At 42.4% G+C, this 11638-nt stretch overlaps 1 protein-coding gene across 1 annotated transcript; it reads right to left on the bottom strand.

Moving 5' to 3' along the window:
• Positions 1–3712: 3712 nt before the first annotated feature.
• LOC310677500 (phospholipase A2 inhibitor alpha-like protein) lies at positions 3713–8680 on the bottom strand. The gene is made up of 4 exons (XM_083440655.1): positions 8518–8680; positions 6259–6358; positions 5427–5510; positions 3713–4268 (listed from the first exon to the last, which is right to left on the bottom strand). The coding sequence occupies exons 2-4, from the start codon at positions 6344–6346 to the stop codon at positions 3928–3930; spliced, it is 513 nt and encodes a 170-aa protein (XP_083296781.1). The 5' UTR covers positions 6347–6358; positions 8518–8680; the 3' UTR covers positions 3713–3927.
• Positions 8681–11638: the final 2958 nt, after the last annotated feature.

The following is an 11638-nucleotide window of genomic DNA, read 5'->3' on the forward strand; positions in this document are numbered from 1 at the left end:
GCTGGCAGTGACACAATGTTCCTGAGAGAACACAGCAATTCTTCTCTGAGGAAATTAATACCTTTGTGAGATTTAGTGTTAGGAGAAAAGCACGGCTCAATTTACCTGCATGCAAATTAAATCAGAAAACCCCAACCAAACTGGAGATCCCATTGTACCATTATGGGGGAGCTTCCCAAATGCAAAAAGTGTGTGTGAGAGAAAGGAGGGTCTATTCTGTTTCTTTGACCTCAGGTTCAATTGACAGCACCTTCATAACATGAGTGGTATAAGGGTAACATAGTCAGGCCACCCAGCAGCAGGAACAGAGCAGTGTGTGTCTGTAGATGTGTAAAGGTAAAGGGATCCCTGACCATTAGGTCCAGTCGTGGGCAACTCTGAGGTTGCGGCGCTCATCTTGCTTTATTGGGTCATGTGGCCAGCATGACTAAGCCACTTCTGGTGAACCAGAGCAGCGCACAGAAATGCCATTTACCTTCCTGCCGGAGTGGTACCTATTTATCTACTTGCACTTTTTGGTGTGCTTTTGAACTGCTAGGTTGGCAGGAGCTGGGACCCAGCAATGGGAGCTCACGCCTTCATGGGGTTTCGAACTGCTGACCTTCTGATCAGCAAGCCGTGGGCTCTGTGGTTTAGACCACAGCGCCACCCGTGTCCCCTGTAGATATGTACAATTAGGTAACGCGGGTGGCGCTCAGGTAGCCCTCCCTCCCTCTGCCAATGAACACTTTCTGTAACACTGAAGGGGACCCTCCTACATGGATATATACTTAATGAAGATTTTCCTCTTCCAACTAGCCTTTCTGCGTTGCAGCTATTTTCCACTGTTTTTATTTTATTTTTTTACAATTTTCTGGTTTTATGGTTGTGACCTTTTCATTTGTTTTATAATTGTATATTTGATTGTTGTAACCACCCTGAGGTCATTACAGTAAGCAGAGGTAACAGCTGCTTAGGGTGACTGAGGGCGCCCAGCTCATGATATCCCATGTGCAACGTCACATGATGTTCTGACGTTGTGCATGCAACATTGCGAGGAGCCGGGGTGGAACTGAATGCCCTCTGAACATTGAGGGGGCCCAGACTCATAAAAAACAAAACAAAAACAAAAGGGGGGGGGAAAGAAAATGCTATGATGGTAAGGATGGGTAAGAAATCCAGTAAGTAAGCAAATAGCAAATTGCAGTGGTACCTCAGGTACCTCGTTCTGGAGCTCCGTTCTTAACCTGAAACTGTTCTTAACCTGAGGTACCACTTTAGCTAATGGGGCCTCCCACTGCTGCTGTGCCACTGCCAAACAATTTCTGTTCTTAACCTGAAGCAATGTTCTTAACCCAAGGTACTATTTCTGGGTTAGCGGAGTCTGTAACCTGAAGCGTCTGTAACCCGAGGTACCACTGTAATAGTGTGTGCATGTACAGCTCTCTCTGTAGGATGTCAATATGGGCGGGGTATAAATAAATAATTTTTAATTTATTATTATTATTATTGACTAGTCTTCCAATTGCCATGGGAGGAAGGGGCTGTACATGCACTGGTCCCCGTCAACCTGATGCTGCTTGCACATCATCCGGAGGTGTGACTGGTACATGCAGCAGCATTTAGCAAGTGGGGTTAGCCGCATGTATTCTCAGAAACCTCTTCCCAATGCCAGAATGAACCACAAGACACTTCAATCCACCCCAGATCTGATTTTTGTTTTGGTTGAAACCAGTGCTATTTTTCACGGAACTCACCATGAACACCTCCCTCATTCTCTTAGAATGGCAACGGTGCCCACCTGGGAAGTGCCAGCTGAAGAAAAACAAAGCCCTGGTTGAAACCCTAACAAATGCTAAATCACATCCCTAAACCCCTTCACTTCTGCTCCTTCAAATCATTACCCCAAAGAAATGATGGTCTTTAAAATATTTTTCATTGTCCCATGGAGTCTTGAGCTGTGCTTGCCAGCTATTTGCTGAACATTGCAATTTGACAGTAAAACGGAGTGTTTTGTAAATCTTTATTTTTGCTATGAATAAATCAAGACTCGTTCAATACTTGCTTGAGCTGACAAGCAAACAAAGAGCCTCCTGGCAGTCACAGAGGGAATGGATTGAAAACTTTAATAATGTATATGGGAGAGTGTAAGAAAACAAACTTACACATTCCCTGGGGATGACTTTTTTTCCCTTTTCATTTTACTGAATTCTGTCACTATCTCTTATTCAAAGATCTTAATTGGAAATAGGATGTGTTTCTTGATATGTTGTACTCTGATTCAGAAAATGGTTGTAGGTGATTTTTCACACGCCGTAAGGTTTTCTCCATGGGAGATACCACTTCAAATAAGGGTAATAAAATAGCAAACAGCGTATTGCTTATATCTCCTTCAAACATGTCACAAAACTGAAAGGAGAGCAGTGCTTTGGGGGGTTTTTTTTTGGTTTGTTGGAAGTCTTCGTGCTGAAATAAATATACATTCGTACCTTGGTTCTCAAACAGAATGTGTTCGGGAAGTCCGTTCGACTTACGGGACTGTTTGAAACCAAGACACGGCTTCTGATTGGCTGCAGGAACAACCTGCAGCCAATTAGAAGCTGTGCTGGATGTTCGGCTTTCAAAAACACTCGCTTCCAGTTTTTGATTGTTCAGGATTCGAAACGTACGAGTTCAAAGGTGTTTTGCAACCAAGGTACAGCTGTAATTGGTAAGTAAAAAGCTGAAGCAAATGTTTTCCAAAGCTGATATGCAGTTCAAAAAATGGCATCATAGGAGCCAACTCCTAGGGGCTTAGGTCCCTTCACTCCCCCATAAAATATTTGAGTGGGCCCCAAAAGAGAGCCAGTGTGGTGTAGTGGTTAAGAGCGGTAGTCACATAATCTGGGGAACCGGGTTCGCGTCTCCGCTCCTCCGCATGCAGCTGCTGGGTGACCTTGGGCCAGTCACACTTCTTTGAAGTCTCTCAGCCCCACTCACCTCACAGAATGTTTGTTGTGGGGGAGGAAGGGAAAGGAGAATGTTTGCTGCTTTGAGACTCTTGAAGGGGAGTGAAAGGCGGGATATCAAATCCAAACTCCTCCTCCTCCTCCTTCTTCTTCTTCTTCTTTTCTTCTTCTTCTTCTTCAAAAGTTGATATGCATTGCTATTCAAATGGAATGTGTGTGCTGTGTCATGTATTCAGTTATGTGGGGCAGGCCTTACCTGCCCCCCCCCCATATTTTACGCAAGTTGGCACCCCTGAATGGCATGCTTGACACTCTTTAAGAAATTATTGTATACAACACACAGCCTTTGGAGACAATGTTCAGAATAAGATGCAAATGTGCCTACTGATTAGTATGAGTTGGTTGCCTTTATATATTTTAATTGTACCTGCTTTGATTGTGTTTTCTTGGAGGAGTGGTTGGTAAATATAAAATGAACAAATGGGTGGTTGATGACACTTTGAAGCATGATGACTCTGGGAAAAATGACTTAACTGATGCAACATGAGTGCTGTTAAGTATATTCGCTAAGGAAGTCTGGTTTTGACCGGGAAGAGAAAGTGTGAGTTTCAAAAGATGTTTGCATTTTAGTTCATGTATTGTTTCAGAATGTGTGACTTAGGTAGGTAGGTTCACCTTGCTGGCCTGGCTTAACAGAAACTGGGGTGGGTAATATGGAGTAGGTTTATCTTTCCTAGGCATAAGCTTCATACATGACACACAAAACACATATCAAGCATACCAGAGAAGCTCAAGCAGTGCCTTTTATTTATTTATCACAATCATTTACTTCCCATCCTTCCTCCAAGAAGCTCAAGGAAGTATACATGGGGGCTTCCCAATGTTATCCTCACAAAACAGCAAGGTAGGTTAGGCTGAGAGTCACCCAGAGGGTGAGACTTTGAACCAAGGTCCTCCTTGTCCACCACTCTTTCCAATTAACACCAGACTGATTCTGAATTTAGGGGATAAAGGAAAATTCACAAACAGTGAGGAGCTTCTCTTTGCATGATGTAGAGTGCCACTTTCCATCTTTGGCAGCTTTTGTACAGTTCTTACTTCCATCAGAGTTGCTTGGTTCCCCAAATGCCCAGTTTGTGTATGCATCAAAATTGTGGCCCGTAACATAGGCCGATTTCTCATGCCTCTTCAACACACTCTGCAAAGCGTTGTTCTCAGCCTCCTTCTTCGGAGAAGGAACATGACCGCCAGCGGCGAGACAGGTGGCACTGAGCGTTTCGAAGTCCCCTTCACCAAGATTTGTGGTGTATAACCTTTCACTGCCAGTTCCAAAACTGCGAGCTGGAAATACAGGAGACAATCATTCCAATAATTTCAAATGCTCTGCTGCTACAAGTTGGTTGATATAGACCCCAATATTCACGATGCACTATGGAGCAACTTAAGTGAAAGACCCAAGGAGCTTACGATCTGAGATCAGATGTGGAGGACGGCAATGGAGAAGCAAAGGGCAATGCACCTTATTTAAAGAGTATGAGGTTAAAAATTAAAACTCTTGTTGTTGTTTAGTTGTTTAGTCATGTCCGACTCTTTGTGACCGCATGGACCAGAGCACGCCAGGCACTCCTGTCTTCCACTGCCTCCCACTGTTTGGTCAAACTCAAAAATTAAAACTAGCAATGTTCTAATATGCCATATGACTCTATTTTCAGCAATTTGTAAACACAGAATCCTGTGTTACGTTGGAAATGAACAGGAACTCAGTAATGGCAGGCAAGATTGCTGAGGAAGCATTGGTTAAGCACTCAATCTGTAGCTGCAGGAGAGCATTAGGTGTCTGGGGGGAGGACATTCTCACTTTGTGAAGAGCTATGCATTGAGCCACAGTCTAGGGATTGCCATTGGTGTCTCCTTCAGATGCTGTTTATTTTTAGTTATTAAATTTCTCCCATAATTCCTGACCATTGGCTACGCTGGCTGGGGCTGATGGGAGCCCTAGTCTATCAACACCTGGAGGGCACTATGTTGACAGTCTCTGACCCATTCAAACCCGAGAGCATAACCCAGAATCTCTGGCAAGACACACATACCTCCCAACATTTCTCCGATGATATAGGGACATTCTAAGGAAAAGCGGAACATTCTGGAATCTAATCAGAAAGCTGAACGGCTTCTGTAAATCTGGGACTGTCCTGGAAAATAGGGACGTCTGGACACAATGTTTCCGCAGCATAGACATTGTACCTTGGGACACTTGTTTCCTCATCAAAGTGTGAAAATCACTAGCCAAGACCAGGAATTATTTTTATCAACATTTCAATATTGTGATAACTCCCAAATCCTAAATACTTAAAAAAAATAAAATCTTAAAAAGCTGGCAGCAAACATAACATACTGAGTGTAATTCTAAAGTGGACCACTTAATGGAAATCCACATTGAAAAGAATCTAGGATTCTGGGAATGGTTTAAGGGAAATAACATACTTCCAGCTGTCTTACCTTTATGGACTGTATAGAAAGCATTGTCTAGTGCGTCCAATTTTATTTTCAAATGGTTCACAGTTTCTTCCAAATCGTGTACTCCTGAAAGGAAAAACAGTATCACTTTCACTGGGACTTAACTCTCCAAGACAAATATCCAGGAACATTAAATATTCCTTGGGCTTGCTATCTTTTCTTTCAAAGGATTTCTATCCATCTGAAGAAATCCCATTAGCTATTATGCATGCATTATACCTATTCTCTTTGGGTATGGCATTTACTTTTAAAACTCTGAATTTTAAAACTTTTCATTCTTCAATTGGATCCCCTAAGTTCAACATATGTCTAAAGAATATATGGATCTGGCTTACGCAAAACCAGACAATTGCCCCATTTCGTGTATTAGCTATGTTAACTGACAGTGGCTCTGGTCTAACTCTTATGAACAGTAAGTGCTAGCTAACCTTATTTTTGGATTGTCCCACTTTAGGTAAGGTCCCACACATCTGAGTGCTTATCCAAAACGAAACATTCCTTGCACACAGAAAGCTATAAGGCAAGGCCCAGCCTTGATTTGTTGGCTTCTGTGTGCTGTGATTTGTTCATTTTTTTAATAGTAGATCAACACCCGAGTCCCATTCTACTGTTTCTGAGATGGTACAGTCCAAACACAGGTTAACCACCCCATCAGCAGCTTTTGAGAACTAGATCTCAGGCAGAGGTCTTTGCCATCTCTACTGCCTAAGATCCCTTTTTGATTGGAGATGTCAAGAACCAAAGTTTTTGCATCGAAAGCCTGTGTTGTATCCCTGAGTTATGTCTGATCCACGTGCTTATTATACGAACGTACTTTTGTTCAAATCTTCGTCTGGGGTTGGATGTGAGCTGGTCAAAGATGTTCCCAGAAGAAGAACACTGAATGCTAGAAACAGATGCATCTTTCAGACTGTCTGAAATATATAAAAAGAGAGAGAGAGAAAGACAGTGAGAGTGTGAGCTGGTGTCCCTGATGACGTAAGGTGGCAGTAGCAGCCTACCAAGTTTCCATTTGATTATTGCCCTGTGTTCTTGACCTTGAATTTGGTCTGCAGCTACAGCTAGAGTATTATGCTGCTCCACAAATAGTATTTTTTGTTTTGTTTTAAAGGGTTTCTAAACGTCCATTCGTTCTCCAAACCTGTTGCAAAACACTTGCTGCTTCCCTATAGTGTAGACCTGAAGGAACATCTCCACCTCCAGCGTCCAGCCTGGACACTGAGGTCCACTTCTGAGGCCCTTCTGGTGATTCCCTTACTGCAAGAAGTGAGGTTACAGGGAACCAGGCAGAGGGGCTTCTCGGTAGTGGTGCCCACCCTGTGGAACGCCATTCCCATCGGATAAACAACTATTTGACTTTTAGAAAATATCTGAAGGGAATTTTTTAATGGTTGATATATTATTGTGCTTTTAATATTTTGTTGCGAGCTGCCCAGAGTGGCTGGGGCAACCCAGTTACACAGGCAGTGTATAAATAACATAACAGTGATTAATAGAGATGAGTACAAATGCTTTTAGCCAGGCCTGGATGCTTAGCTGTGCTGACTAGGGCTAATAGTCAACTTTAGAGTCTAACTTTTAGTGTTCACATAATTTAAGCACAATCAATCCAAAGCTAAGCACTATTAAATCCTCACTGATCACAACAGAAGCAAGTGAAGCACAAACTTACCCCTCCTTTGAAACCAATGGGATTAAATAGTGCTTGAATTTTGTGTAGTTGTGCTCTATGTGCTCCAAGGCCTTTTCTGCTTTTTAGTATCTCAGTGTTCAAAACATTGCTGTTTTGTCATATTTTATATCTATCTCTGTGTGCTCTTTTTAAAAGTATGGGATGTTGCTGCTGCAGGTGGTAATAATAAAATAATGATTGTGATTTAAAAACACCACCACCACAAGTGTATCAAATCCATCTTTACCACTTTTGCAATCCAGACCTTCCATCAGAATGATGTGCCTGGGATTTGTTTTATGCCATTTTATCTTCACAACAATCCAGAGATGTGTAAATTGGCCTGAGAATTAGAAACTGGACTTAATATCATGCATTTCATGAGTGAGTGGAGATTTGAACCCAGGTCTTTCAAGTTTGTTCACTACAGTACTACCTTGTTGCTGTAGAACATACCACTGGTGTATAGTATTTGCCAATGTTCCCTTTGTAGCAGCCACTATTTTTAAGAACATTCAACAGCATTAAATAGTATCTTACTGAATTCAATAGATCACATCCAAGGGTAATTAATATTTGACAGCTGACAGCTTGTAAGGTTAAATATTGGAAGACTGCCCAACATCAAAACAATCAAGAGATGTCAACAACACGAAAAATGCAATCCTCTGCACACTTACTTGGAGGAAACCCCACTGAACACAATGGACTTACTTCCAGGCAGTGTACAAAAAGGATGACTCTGCAAAGCATGCAAATTTCTAATTCAAAATGTACAAGCCAAACCTGGAAAACTAGTCACATTGTGATTATTTGTATTAATCTGTCCAACATGGCAGAAACAATGACAGTGCAGACATAATACTTAACCATGGTTAGCAATAATTATCGTTTGCTGCCTTAAACTTGGTTTAACCAGATACATTATGAAAATAGGGGGTTAACTTATCAGGCTGAGCCTCCCCCACTCTCTAAGGTTGTGTATAAGGATACATCAGGAAGACCAGCTTGGCTCCTTAGAAGGAGAATTTGGAGAGGTAAGAAAAGTTACATAACCACGGTTTGCTCAGTGCATCTATAACACTTGAACATATCATGGTTTGCAACCTGTCTTCAAACCATAGTTGCACAGACTGGTTTGAATGCATAGTACGTACCCAAACCATGGTTTGCAAGGCGTCTTCAATCTATTAGTGTATGTAGGACCAGTCAAACTAAAAATAATAGGTGCCGTTTCACAGGGCACTAAATAAAATAGATACTACATAAATCATGCACTCTACCTCATTCATAAAACTGAGCAATTCCTTACTGAAAGGAAATTTCAGCTAGGATGCTTATTAAAAACCTACAATTCCTGATTAAAACAGCAGAAAAACGAAAATACAATTCCCAACTTACTCTGAGATATCTGATGCTCTGGATGGAGGTTCACTGAGAATAATGTTTCTATCACACAGCGGTCATTTTATATATAAAATAACCTGCTGATTGAGCAATGTGGGGGCTGAGCAAACTGATTGCTCAAAGGAGGTCCTTCTGGTAAATTACAGTTTTTTGTTTAAGAACAGTTTGGTCTTTCAAAATCAACGAGCATTGCAAAAATCTCCTGACGGCCACAGACCCAAAAGCACGAGGAAACAGATGTGAATTTACCTGAAGATTTCTCAATGCTGTGCAATGCAGTGCAATGTAGGCTTTTTTTTTTATTGGCACAGAAGCAGAACCCATCTCAGAGACAATAAATCCAGAGTTACACAATCTGGGTTGCAGACTAATGCCATTGGGACAGACAGACAGGAGTTGCTCTGAAAATGTGTCTAGGGCAGACTTCTCCAATCTGCAGTCTCCCAGGTGTTTTGAAATATTTCTCCCACCATCCCCAACTATTGGCTATCCAAGATGAGGCTGATGGGAGCTGTCCCCCAAAACATTTGTAGGGTGCCTGGTTGAGGAAGGCTAACCTACAGCGTCTGGTAGTTTCAGAGCAGTGCTTATTCTGAATGGTCTGGTTCCAACGTAACACTAAACCATGGTTGAAGTTAATCACAGTTAATAAACCATAGCTAAAGCTGAGGTGCCTGACACTTGAAGCTTGGGTTTATCATGTCACAAAACAGTTAAAAGCACCAGTGAAACAGCTGATTATTCAGAGCACTTTGATTCCCCCACCCAGCTATTTTCATTTGCAGTGATAAAATCCGGATTTCTACAAAATGCTAAACCAAGGTTTAGAAAACAAGTCCAAATCTTGGTTAATGAGTGAGCTGAAACCACAGTTAAACTGTTGGGGTGGGTTCATGCATAATGTTAAACCTTGGTTTCCTAAACTATGGCTTAGTGTTATGTGTGAAATGGGCCAGTGAGGTGTTTAACCAATCAGAGCCTTAAAGCAGACACAGCCTGGCAGAGGGAAGAGAAATGCAGTCCCATGTCTTGACTAGGATGTGAATTGTTCCTTCTCCATCAGAATAGATTGTCTGAGGAGTGGGGAAGGGTACATAACTCCCCTCTTCTGTTGATCTTCATGGATCAGCTGGTGGGGGGGGGGAGAGGCTCTGTGCCTGTGTATGTTTGGCGGTTCACTGGTTTGTGACCCTAAGTGGATTCAGTCCTCAAGGCAAAAAGCGTAGCCACCCTTCCTGCACACCTGAAGGTGCTTCTTGTGACGTTTGCCCTGTTCTTTTATCCCGAGAGAGACTGAAGCTCAGTGTGCTAGTAAACTGACCACAATAGTTTAACCCCCACTCACAATACATGGAAATCAAAATCAAATGTTTGGGGCCAGAATTAATCTGATTTTTGATTTAGAAGCTACAAGTTAAGCAGAAGGGCTTATTACAGAAGGGACTCCGGGCACCAGAATACTTTTCTTTTTTAAGGAACAGAATTGTGCAGTTGGAAGGGACCACAGGGGTCATCTAGTCCAACCCCCTGCAATGTTCCATTCATTTTCCCAAGGCCTCAAGGTGAATTCTACCAAAATCAGCTGGACGTCCTTAGGATTTCCCTTCACGCATTTGTGTAGTGGGCAGAGAGTGAAAGGGGCATTGGTGTGTCCGTGTGCATGGAGATATTGTGGAGGGGACAACTGCACACGCACCCCATACGAACTTTGCACCCTCATGCGTTCTTTGGAGCACATAAACACAGTTAAGGCAAGGGTAACTTGCGCGTTATAAATCTAATCTGATTTATTCATTCCGTAGGCCAGCTTTGGGTCCCCAAATATTGTTGGACTACAACTCTCTTTATCCCTGATCACTTGCTGGCTAGGGATGATGAGAGTTGTAGTCTAGCAACATCTGAGGACCCAAGAGTGAAAAAGGCTGCTTTAGGCTTTGAACTGAGCCAAGGAAGAGACATTACATAACGTGGCTTACTTAAACATTTGTTTTAGTTAAAAGCTGAATGGCATGAACCAGGAAACTATTCACTAAGGATTAATGATTCTTCTTTTCTGGGAACTTATGTCTAAAAAATTCCCTAGTTACAGTTCCCCCAAAGCAATGTCCACAGGATTTCACACCTTGCTTAACACTGAACTGAGCTATTTCTGCCTCGTTCTTTGGACACAAACATTTGAGCAGTGTCTGTGAGCATTTGGGCAAGAGGGCTGGCCAGTTGAGGCTTGGCAAACTTCCATGGGTAGCTGCATTTTTCGAGGATTGCACGTTTATTTACATCAACCACCAACAGGGCCGGCTCAAGATATTTTGGCACCTGAGGCAAACAACAAAATGCCTCCATCACCATCAGGGAACAAGGAGGAGAAAACGTGGAATAAAGATCCTATATTGGGATCTTCTGCCCCTGTGGATCTTACCACCTGGCCCTAGCCACCAGCCACTGCAATTTGTGTGCAAAACACAAACACATATAGATATAGCTAAACAGATCAAATTGCAAAAGTAAATCAAAAATTATGTATGCTTTAAAACTCAGAAAGAAGCACTGTGGTCCTTATTATAATAGCAGCTAACATATGTTTGCCAGTCTTGGCTATCACCAGCCTATCTTAATCTGTAAGGAGAATAGTCACATAATAATCAGTGGGATGCCCTGGATGAGATGATAAAAAGGGAGTGATGAGCTCTTTGTGCACATTTCTATTTAAGCATTGCCATCTTCACATGGGCACATAGAATCACAGAATTGCAGAGTTGGAAGGGGCACGGAGGGTCATCTAGTCCAACCCCCTGCAATGGAGGAATCTCAACTAAAGCATCCCTGACAGATGGCCTGCCGACTTATGCTTAAAAACCCCTAGCAAAATCTGAACACAGTCTGGGAAAGTACATTTCATGGGTATTCTCTTGAAATATACATTGATAAATACTGTCTCTCTCCACAAACAGGGATGCTTCCCCAGTTGGGGCCAACCCTGCCGTTAGGCAGATTGAGGCAGCTGATTTTGGAGTGTCATGTAAGGGCAGCGGCAAATTGATGGCTATTTAATTTAATGTACTTTTACTGCCAGGGAGAGGTACTTATAGGAATTCGGGCCCCAGCTGGCAAGATA

Source organism: Podarcis tiliguerta (assembly GCF_965153285.1).
Source record: "Podarcis tiliguerta genome assembly, chromosome: 5".
NCBI lineage: Eukaryota > Metazoa > Chordata > Lepidosauria > Squamata > Lacertidae > Podarcis > Podarcis tiliguerta.

What these genes read in the sequence shown, in the direction of transcription:
- LOC310677500 (XM_083440655.1), bottom strand. Translation starts at nt 6,346, where the DNA reads ATGCATCTGTTTCTAGCATTCAGTGTTCTTCTTCTGGGAACATCTTTG. An exon ending in AGACGAAGATTTGAACAAAA is followed by an intron (nt 5,511 to 6,258) that starts GTACGTTCGTAT and finishes TTTTCCTTTCAG; the next exon opens with GAGTACACGATTTGGAAGAA. An exon ending in TTTCTATACAGTCCATAAAG is followed by an intron (nt 4,269 to 5,426) that starts GTAAGACAGCTG and finishes CTGTATTTCCAG; the next exon opens with CTCGCAGTTTTGGAACTGGC.